Source organism: Numenius arquata, chromosome 1 (assembly GCF_964106895.1).
Source record: "Numenius arquata chromosome 1, bNumArq3.hap1.1, whole genome shotgun sequence".
NCBI classification, from domain to species: domain Eukaryota; kingdom Metazoa; phylum Chordata; class Aves; order Charadriiformes; family Scolopacidae; genus Numenius; species Numenius arquata.
The window spans coordinates 10,756,472-10,767,780 of NC_133576.1; the positions used below are offsets into that span (position 1 = coordinate 10,756,472).

The 11,309-nt window shown below is 40.3% G+C and overlaps 1 protein-coding gene across 1 annotated transcript; it reads right to left on the reverse strand.

Annotated features, from left to right (window-relative positions):
• Nucleotides 1-1,143: 1,143 nt before the first annotated feature.
• CD86 (CD86 molecule) lies at nt 1,144-10,167 on the reverse strand. The gene is made up of 6 exons (XM_074157600.1): nt 10,100-10,167; nt 9,919-9,968; nt 8,285-8,626; nt 4,127-4,450; nt 1,988-2,122; nt 1,144-1,163 (listed from the first exon to the last, which is right to left on the reverse strand). The coding sequence occupies exons 1-6, from the start codon at nt 10,165-10,167 to the stop codon at nt 1,144-1,146; spliced, it is 939 nt and encodes a 312-aa protein (XP_074013701.1).
• Nucleotides 10,168-11,309: the final 1,142 nt, after the last annotated feature.

Here is an 11,309-nt window from a genome sequence, read left to right on the forward strand (position 1 = left end):
GTCTTGAGAATGTGATGCTAATGTCCCTGTTCTTGCTGAAAATGTCAGACCTACAAACACAATCAAGACCTCAGAAGAATTTTGTCTCAATTCTGCTGCATTCTTCCTCCTGAAAAATGTCAATGCTGTTGAAGAATATAAAGTGCAGAGATCATTCAAGATTGGAGAACTGGCACATTTTGAGTGACATGGAGAATCTTTTCTGCAGGTAAAACTACTTCCTATAGCTGAGCATACTATAGCGTACAGATTGCTCTGTCTTCAAGGTTTGAAGCAAAATTAAGAAAGGGAGAACACAGTCAACCAACTTAAAACATGACCTACTTCTATAATATTTTTTTGTTATCTGCTTAGCTTAATTTTGTATGTTTAGATTTATACACATATGAATGATACCTCATGCTTTCATTTTCTATCCCTGCATCCACCTAACAACTAGTATAGCATCTGGTCAGAATACAAAGGAACAAAGTGTGGATGTACTAGCTGTCTGAGCATAATAAGCTTGTATGGTAGTAAAAAAAAAAGATAACCAGAAAGTCTTTCCTTCAGGTGATTTCTAGTTTCAAACACCTGATAAGAATTGCACGACTTTTCTCAGAAGGTGGGGAAGTGCCCTAAGTTCCTCTTTCTGCTATGGAGCTTTACAAGAAAGTTACCCGTACAAAGCCACACTGGCTCTGCCAAAAGCATTTATGGCTCATGATTAATAGCCTGCCTCCGATCATGTTTCCAGTGATGGTTATGATTCACAGATTGTGGCCCAACTCTTTCTATTTCTGAGACATTCCCTTCTGTAACCCACACAGCTCTGCTTTCTTCATTGACTCTCGGGATTTTACAATCTCACAGCATGTAACGAAAGATACAGCAAAAAGATAGTAATGCAGACAGGCAGAGCATCATATTTACTACCATTCTGGAGCAAAAATAAAAGCAGAGAACACTGGACAGTAGATTTCAACCATCAGACAAAAGTGTTGCATGTTGTTCTGTAAGGGAACGTTGTTCTGTGAGGATCTGGGGAGGATCCTTGTCTGGCAGGGCACTCAAGAATATGGGACACCTCAGGCCTTGCTATGTGTAGAGTTGGTGCCCATTCAGCAGTCTGGCTGATGACCTCCATTTCAAGCTCGATAGCTTCTAGACTGCTAGACTGACACCTAAAACAGATGAATATGTGATTTACAGAAACATGAGAAATATGAGCTGGAAAAGAGTTGATAGTAATATGTAATAGTAATAGTTAATATTAAATGTCCAGTTATCCTAGGGTTTGGAGAAAGAATGAGGTGAGCTCAGGACCCTTGGCTGTGTGAGGAAACAGGACTGACTGTGAGGAATGCATTTCCTTCTTGCTACAAGGAAGGACAGACCCTGATGTCAGCATGAGGATCCTTTCAATGCGGAATAAAACCTGGACTGCTGAGACCTAGTCTTGGAACAAAATAGAGAAATGCAATGCAAAGATCTAATTCTGTTCCTAGTACAAGATAATTCTACCAGTCCAGTGTTGGGCAGCCTGTGGTGGAGCAATGCGTTGGGTCTTTCAGCTCTGCGATGACAGAGATACTAGCACTTGACAGAAGCCTCATCTCATCCTTCCCTTAGCTCCACCTTTCTTATAAATGGTGATCGACAAGAAAGGCTTATACAGTTCAATGACCTTAGGAGTCAAAGCTACCAATAAACCAGAAGAAAAAAGATGAAACTGCAGGAAAAAGTGGTAAGCTGGTTCCATGGCAGTCTCACAGACCACAAAGAAGAAGAAGTGGATCCCAGGACAAAACAGGAGAAAGATGTTTTGTCTTACTGCTAGATGGACTAAGTTGTTGCAGGAACTAAATTGTCCAAGGAAGTATTAGCTTAAGTCCAGCATGAAACCTAACTTTCTGTCAGTAGCTTGAATGTAGTTAAAGGGATGATTATAAAGAGTGAAGCCTGAGACTTGAGGGACAGTAGAGCTGAATGAGAAATAATAACTTACTCTGGTTGGTAGATAAGCTATTTCTGTTCTTCTTCAATATCACAAAACCCACAAGAAGTGTGATCAGTATAATCACAGCTATAAGTGGGCCAAAGAAATTTATCTTCACTTGCTCCATTTCTTCCCCCTGTATCTCTGAATAGGAAAACAGAGGAGATACACACAGCAAAGATTTAATTTGGTGACAATTAGCTTAAACAATCTATCCCAAAGTTATGTGAATTAGAAGTTTAGGGAAATGTCCTCAGCATCCTTTGCTTTTACAGTGCTTTAACAGTTTCAATAAATCACTATCCACATTGGTTTATTTCCTTTTCCAATAACTAGCACAACTACCAAGCACAACTACTTATCAGCCACTTCAATGACAGTAAGGCAAAGTACTCTTTCTGAAGTTTGGATAACATTTAAGAGATCAGCAACTTGATTAATACAAGAGTCTATGAGGCTGCAACTGTGCTACTGTTACTCTATGCTACTGTGCAAGTTTGAAGAACCTGGGATATGTTACTACTTGGTCTCTGTTGGAAATGATGGTCAAAGCCTAATGAAAAGCTCTAAGGGATCTGAAAGTAGCAGGGAATGCAAAGGAGTTTCCCTCTATTCTAGTTATTGTGCTTTTGAGGTTTTGGTTGCTAGGATTAGCAACTGAGAGAGCTTCAGTTATCGCCAAACAAAGCTTTTGTTTATGTGGAGTTCCTAGTTTCTTACCCACCATCTTACCCACCACTTATCAGGTGGCTACTTTCATAAAGCCAGGGAGGAGAGAAGAATTGAATAGGGAAGAGGAGGATGTAGCACTATATCCAATATAGCTAAAATAGCCATGTTAACACTCAAGAGCAGTATGTAGAACTGTGCAAACTTGAGAAACTTCTGTATTGTATTTTAATGTTATTTAAAAATCCTAGAATGTAAGGACATCAGAGGCAGTTTGCCATATCTAGCATTGAAGACTTAACCCTTTAGCTAAATTTATATGAAGAAAACTGTACTGTGGAACTTTTTTCAGAATGAGGGGCAAGCTTCTTTTACATCTGCAGTAGTAATGCGCATGCCTGTACTACCCTGGTAGGCTTTCCTGCAATGCTACCATTCCATCTTGGTTCCCTGTTCCTGTCAGTTGAAGCACAGCTTCAACTTTGTCTAAAGGAGACATGTGCAAGCCATGTGGGAATTGTCTTCATTTTGATGCGTTTGTGCCATATCTTACGAACAAAAATATGTCAAAGAATGTTTCCCTGTCCCAGGAGATAAATAAAATACAGTTTTAGTTTAAAGAAAAGATCAGTTGTGTGGAACCCTGAGATAATCCAGCAGTGAGGTCTTATTGGAACTCGGGTCCCCAGCTGCTTCTTGCAAGACACAATCCCAGACTAAAAAAAAATAATCCCCAAATAATCATTTTGGAATGTGCACTTCATTCTGCCAAGTGTTATGAAAACCACCAGGAATGCTTCTAAGACTAATCAAAGTTTCATGGCCTTTACACTTAATCTCAGCACAGTCTATTTGGCAGTTTGTGAGCCAAATCTGGTCCAAGGGCCTCTTCTGCCTCTCTCTAGAGAATGGTTTAAGAATAGCAGCTCAAGCACCTAAATACCAGAAAAAAACTTTTGTACTGTCAGGATGGTCAAACACTGAAACGGTTCGCTGAGAGCGGTTGGGCAGCCTCCATCCTGGGACACATTTAAAACTCAACTGGGTAAGGTCCTGCACTACCTGTTGACCCTGCTTTGAGCTGAGTGGTGATCTTCAGATCCCTCTTCTAACCTCAATAGTTCTCTGATTCTGTGAAGTGGCAACCTCTCTTAAGAGCTAAATGTCATCTCCAGAGACTGGTTGCCACCTAATCCGGACATCCTGGTTGCTTTGTTGCTACTGCAGTAGCATCTAGGGAAGGGATGAACAGTGCTGTGTTCTGGATTGTGTAGCAATAGCCTTCCTTCTCTGTGCCCTCTCCTTGCTGTAATAAGACTTCTCATATGGAAAGGAGAGGGAATTTGGTGGCCATGGCTGTTGGTGAACAGGATGGAGAACATACCCTGCCTTGACTGTGCTGCCATCTGTGATCAGCTGTACTGCAATGTGCCCTGCTCCCACCCATGCAAAAATCAGAATGGGCAAATGGAGACTCACCTATGCCTAGTGGCACTGAGACGAGGCTCCCCAGCTGCTCTCCAAGGTGAAGCAAGCAGCTAATGTTAGTGAGGGTGTTTGTAGGAACTGGGATATTCAGCTTGCTAGTAACATTGTATAGCTTCGTTGCAGCATCCTGTGAGACATCTGTGTGACCCACAAGCCTGCGTGTTGTGTTTTCGTGTGAAATTAGCCAAGTCATCTGCTTGGGCTCTGGATAACCTCCGCTAGAAGAACAGGAAAGATTCAAGTACTTGTTGGGCCGGTGTGCAGCCATTTGTTCCCCAGTGTGCAGCAATACTATTTCAGGTTGACTATAGTTGGCTGAAACAGACCAAAGAGAAAGCATCGTGAGTAAGACATACCACATCTCGTGACAGTTCCTGCCAATTATTTGTGATTTTCAGGCAGAAGCAAGTCTAAACAACATTCCTAGGAAAACAATGATAATCCCAAGAAGGGTTTGTTATATTTTTGATGTACATGCAGACTTGCTGTTCCTTGTCCTCACAGGGTGTTTCAAGGACGTTAAGTCTGATCAGCCAGTGGGCCTCTGTCTCTCCCACCTCCTTTGGATCCATTGACACCTTAGAATAACCAAACCTGGCCTGCTTGCAGGTCAGTGCTTATGCACAAAATGGGAGTGGGACACAGTGCTGCCTACTCTTGACTTCCTGATTCGGTAAGGGAAAACCACAAACTTCTAACTGTGAAATGTAGAGAAAGAAATCATCTGAGGGACTTCAGATGGGGTAAGTTGGAAGTCCAGTGCCGTCATAGGTAGAAATATCCTTGGTGCCTGTCAATATTATGAGTAATCATCTTGCAGCATATAAAGTAATTCACTCAACTTGATAGAAGGCCTCCCTTAGCTCAGCTTTTTATGTGGAAGTGACTACAGTACAAGTTCTTTACTTTGTGTCATTGGATACTCATCCCATTCAATGAAAAACATACTGGTTGCTTTAAAAAGTCAAGTTTCAAAGGCAATAAATAGTGAAACAGGATTGGAAAGAATTATTTAAACATAAAATATGAATGATAAATGGAAGCTTTTAACAAATACTCACTATTAAATAATCTCAAAAATATTCTCAACCAGGATTTGTTTGGTTAAAAGAACATAGTTGAAAGAGTAGACTATAATGGAAAAGGAGAAGAAGAGAATGTAGACATAATACTGACTGCATGTTGGCATACAGCAAGTCAAAAAAAACCACCAACAAAAAAACCCCAAAACCAGCAACAAAACCCAAAACTCAAGACTTCATTGAAAATACTTCATTATTTCAGTGCCAATAGAATGAAAGACTATATGGAAAAAATATTTGGAGAAGGGGAAAAGGATTCTTAGAAAAATATGAGCCTAGAGTGTCTGACTCTTCTGCACGTACACTCAATGTGCTGGATCTGGGCTCTTATCCTTGCTCCAGTGAATTCTTAATGTAGATGGATGAGAAAATATGATGTTGCTTTTATTTGCTGTATGCCAACACACAGAGAGAAGGGTTTAGCTTAGTCACTTAAATCCCCAAGAGAATCCATGGCTGTGAATTCAAAATGGAAAAAGCCCCACCTTTTTTTACACCCCCAAATTTAGTGAAGTTTTCCCTCAGGAAACTTAAGTTTCCTCTTTCTCCTCAAGGTCTGACTTGCTTAGCTGACTGCTCACTCTGGTCTGGAGTATTTATTCTCTCCTTGGCATTTTATAGGGAGGGCAGGAGTGTAATCCATGGCTGTGAAACTTGCCAAATCATTAAGTGATTTAAGAGTTTCAATCTTGTTGACAGTAAACAAGTGAAAATAGTAGAATATACCCTGATTTAAGTACTTCTGTTTTTATGGCTTCTGGAACCTCAATTTACTGAAAAGTGATGTTGGTTGCATGCAGGGTGTAGGCTACATATATGTGAGCTTCGGATTGTTAACAGAAAAGCATGTTTCAGGAAGTCTTTTCTATTTAAAGATAACCTGTCTTCTAAAAAGGCTTTGAGCTTAGATTTAAATACCTCAAGAGACAGCAGAGCTATCAAGCTCTTGGTATTTTTTTCAATGTCTTAATCACCTTACCTGGTTTTGTTCTGTTTTCTAAAGTGGCAATGTGCCTTACTTCTCACTTATTATTATTTTTAAGGTTTTTTCAAAATAGAATTTTATACTGCTCCTTCCTTTGGTGGCTTATTGAACAAAGAGTCATTTCGAAGGAATACAGCAGCACGTAGTTTAAGTAGTTAAACCTTAGAAGAACCTTAAAACTCTGGGAAAGCTGTAGTGCCTAAGCATGAGAATTCTGGGTCACAACAACGCCATGCAGCGCTACAGGCTACAGGCTTGGGGAAAAGTTGGAGAGCTGCCTGGCAGAAAAGGACCTGGGGGTGTTGGTTGACTGTTGGCTGAACATGAGCCAGCAGTGTGCCCAGGTGGCCAAGAAGGCCAATAGCATACTGGCCTGTATCAGGAACAGTGTGGTGAATAGGACTCCAGAGGTGATTGTCCCCCTGGACTCAGCACTGGTGAGGCCCCATCTCGAGTACTGTGTCCAGTTTTGGGCCCCTTACCATAAAAAAGACATTGAGGTGCTGGAGTGGGTCCAGAGAAGGGCAACAAAGCTGGTGAGGGGTCTGGAGAATAAGTCTTATGAGGAGAGGCTGAAGGAGCTGGCGTTGTTCAGCCTGGAGAAAATGAGGCTGAGGGAGACCTTATCACTCTCTACAACTACCTGAAAGGAGGTTGTAGAGAGGTGGGGGTCGGTCTCTTCTCCCAAGTGAAAAGTGATATGATGAGAGGAAATGGCCTCAAGTTGCTCCAGGGGAGGTTCAGATTGGATATTAGGAAAAATTTTTACACTGGAAGGGTTATTAAGCATTGGCATGGGCTGCCCAGGGAAGTGGCTGAGGCACCATCCCTGGAGGTATTTATAAGTCATAGTGCTTAGTGATATGGTTTAGTGATGGTTTTTTATCAGAGTTAGGTTGATGGTTGGCCTAGATGATCTTAAAGGTCCCTTCCAACCCAGACAATTCTATGATTCTATAACATGTTGCTCAGATGTTGGCTACAGTGATAATGGATTTAACAGCTTGAATTAACTGAACAGTTGATACTAAGCATCTCTTTAAATTGGAGGCCTTGATACTGAATACACATTATGAGTTTCTGAGTTCTAAAGCTTTGCTGAAAAGACTTGTCAAGTAGATTCTTGGAGAATCAAAATTAACAATCTAGGTTTTCTATCTGTGGATCGAGTGAACACTTGCTGGTAGCACAAAGCTAAATAGGCTCAGATGTTCTTGTACTCCATTTTTGACTGCTGTTACACATGGCTTGTTCTCTTTTGAAGCAGTACACTGAAGCCTGAAAACACCAGTGGAAGTTAGAAGCTGTTATTAATGACTAGCACTATCATAGTGAAAGAGAGAACACAGGCATACAGACAAAGGTTACTAACAGAACACGTTAAAATAGAAAAACATTTGGAAAATATATCAGGTATTACAAAAAATATTAGAAAACATTAGGAAAAGATTACTCCTCACTTCCATTCCCATGCAAGAAATCAAGTTAAATCTCATCAATGCATGCATTTTTTCTTCAAAGATATTTTCAGTCTTCCTTAACTGAACATATGAATTTCTACTCCTCCACATATGAGCTGTTCTTTTCTTTATTTTCCCTGCGATTTATATGATCATAAAATAGCTGGGTGTTTGCAGAAAACTTGTTATGTTTCAATTGTAATTTACCACCAATGATGATAACTACTGCTACTTTTAATAAAAGGTAGTGCATCAAATGCAAATAAAGAAGTGCATTTTCCAGAGCCCTAAAAGCCATAAAACTTTCAGGAGGCAAAAGGAAGAAGACAGAATGGTTTTCACTATAAAGTATGACAGAGTGGGAATCAGGAATGATGCAATATTGAGCAAATTATTGCCTCATTTTCTACTTTTTCTGATTGCTTCCACCTGAGTACTTTTCATTCAGAGCTGAGGATTTTTTCTAGTGAGAATACTCTTATCCATCTTTAGAAATTCTGTTCCAGTGCAGGTACATCTTCAGTGGCTTGGAGCCAGTACCACACATTTCTGGACTGAGCAAAGGGACACAGAACCCCACAAAAAAACCCAGGTCAGATGACAATTAGAAGAGATTACTTACCAATGATGTGCAGAAAGCACTCAGATTTGTGTATGACCTGTGGCGATCCTTTAACTCTGCGCTGTATAATACATGTATACTGTCCCTCATCCGCAATTCCTGCATTTAACAGTTGCAAGGTCCATTTGTCCATATCCATCTTGGTGCGATTTATATATTTAGGACTAAGGTTATCATGTTTTTCTTGGCCGTGGTATACTTCATGCACCACTTCATGAGTGCCTTTTTGCCAAAAAACTCTTAAATCCTCTATGTCAGTTTTCTGAGAGTTTGCAAAAAAGCAGGATAGGTATGCGGTGTGATTGAGAAATGACTTCACCTGTTGCACACTGGCAGCAATACCTTAGACAGAAAGAAGAAATTAAGATTTCCATCAGCTACAAAAGAACACCAAGTATTTGCACTCATGGAGGCAACATTTAACAACAGTAGCTATAAAAATGCCAGCATTTAGACACAAATTCTCCCACTAGATATGACAGGACACATAGTTCTTCAAACTGAGTCACTTAGTCTTGTGGAGTTCAGGTCATAAAACTGTTTCTTATTTTTCTTCCTATATTTTACCTTCCAAGTAAGGCCTACCACACAGAGGGTGTGAGCATCTATATTTTAGAAAACCTATATTCAGGCAAAAGGTCCAAACCATTCTGGTATGTAGCATCCTGAGTATAATGAGATTCTGCCACAAAGAAGATAGTTGCACAATTTCTTTTTTAAAAGTTGAGTTCATTTTCCTAATAAAATAACACAGCATTGCAGTTTTGAAGAAAATGTAAAGTGCACACCGTGTGGTAAATGTTGGTGTCTAGGGAATATATGACCAGAAGGTCAGAAACAGGTGAATACTTTCAGTCTCACCAAAGAATTAATCTAAAGTTTAATGACAAATTAAATGTCAGATTTAACTGTTCTGTAATTAATCTAGAGTTTAATGACAGATTAAATGTCAGATTTAACTGTTCTTTTGCTGATCTTGTTAACAGAAATAGTCAATAAACACAATTATCCCTTCATGCAAAGAAAGCATGAACTGTATTACACAGGGGATGATTTTTCTCCTGCTTTCATCAGTGCATGTATGCATTAGTAAGGGTGGCAATGGCTGGGGAGGACAGGCTTTTCTTGGAATGAGAAATGCAGTCCTCTGTCCCAGAAGATACAAACACCTCTGCTGTGTTCAAAAGGAGGAGATTTACAGTCTCTCTCCTGGTGCAAAGTTTTGACTGCTTCTCCAGAGCATCAGACTGCAAAATTATCTCCGTGGCTGCCTAAAACTCCAGTTGTCCCATATCAAACTGTCAGTTTTCAGTTTAATACTGCTCTGCTCTATGATATACAGAGGTGGTAGACACACATTTTAAAGATAGATTTAAATTGAAAATTTAAGAGCAACATAAAATAAGTGTAATGTAAAGATATAAAGTTGAAGAGAGAAAGTACTTACTATATATTTTATAGAGTCCCTGGATACAATTTAAATACATGTCACATAGGCTATATGACCTTGATTGTGCAACAGAAATGATTAATTACTACTAAGGAATGAGCTTCTTACTGGATGAGAAAGTAAAGTATCACATAGCAAGGCACAAATAATCAGAAGTTTTTACAATTAACAACGCGCCTTTTACCTGGGAGAAGTATCATAGCATAAAGGAAGAATATGCAGACCTCCATGACGCTGTAAGAAGGAAGAATGTAAGAAAGACGTTAGAGGTTGAAAACATTCCAGTACCTTCTCCAGTACTCCCAAAGAAGTGTTAAAACAAGGAGTTTTAGCAAGAGAGAGACTATTGAGAAAGTTAATCTCACCTTTTCCCATGGACTGGTGCAAGGACTTCTATGTGCTTCACAGCCGTTAGCAACAAGAAGCATGCCATGACAGATTTCTGGTTTACAGAGGAGGTGATGTGGCACAAGATTGCTGCAGACAAGGTATGCCATAGGAGAAACACAGAGGCTCCTGGGTGCAAAGGACAGAATGAGTACCCAAGACGCCTGATGCAGAGGAAAGAGGAATGGGGAGCATGCTTGGCCTGGCAGTGTGGGGAAGAAGATGGGGGAATTGAAAGTAGAGGGGGAGGAAAGGGTGACACAGAAGGAGGAGGTGGGGGAGATGGCGCGATGATGTCAGCTACCAGAAGTGATGAAGTGTGTGACCTTCAGTTTTGTAACAGATACCTATCCTTCACAACAGTAAACTGAGAGAAATCCTATGTTGTGTAAAGAGTTGAGGCTAAACAGCACATTTGTGGTCAAGAAAAACTGGTATCTGTTTAGAAAAAAAAAGAAAAAAACCTGTGACTCATCTCATAAGCAAAACACTTCTCTATGGCTGCTTGGGTTCATGTGGTATAAGGGCCTATAATCCTGGTAAACAACCAAATGTCATTCCCATGCACCGGTGAGAGAACAGCACCTGCAACTGACCAGCCTATTGTTGTTGGTTTGCATTTTAGCAGTGCCTTTTCCTGTGCTTTTTCCATATATTTGGGAGAAACCTTCACATCATCCCTGCCAAGGTCCTTCACTCTCCTCTTATAAACAGCTCCAAAGAATCCTCCTGCTGGAGCAGATGTAAAAGCTCTTCAGCTCTCATACTACTTAAATCCAGTGAAATTGCTGTCTGCTGTCTTGACTGGTAGTACAGCTTCCTGATGGTTTCCCATTTTTCATTGTGTTTTATTTTAAGCTGGTACACTTTGGGCTTTACCTTTACCCCAGGTCTCTGGCAGCAAGAGTCTCTTCTGTTTAATACAGAATTCCCCTCCGTCTGCTGACATGATTTTTATGTATGTATTGTAATGTACAGAAGTGTGAATGATATTTTTTTCCAGACCACATTCATCCTGCCTTTTCTTAGGAAAGGGGAGAAAGCAGCCTAAATGTCTCAGAGGATATAGATAATTTTCTTTGTGATCCACTTGTTGTAGCATAAAAGGAGGGAGGGCTTGTGCAGAATCCATTCTTGTAGACAGAGGTCATTCTTTTTCTGCTCCAGCCGCCCTACTACATGGTGAAC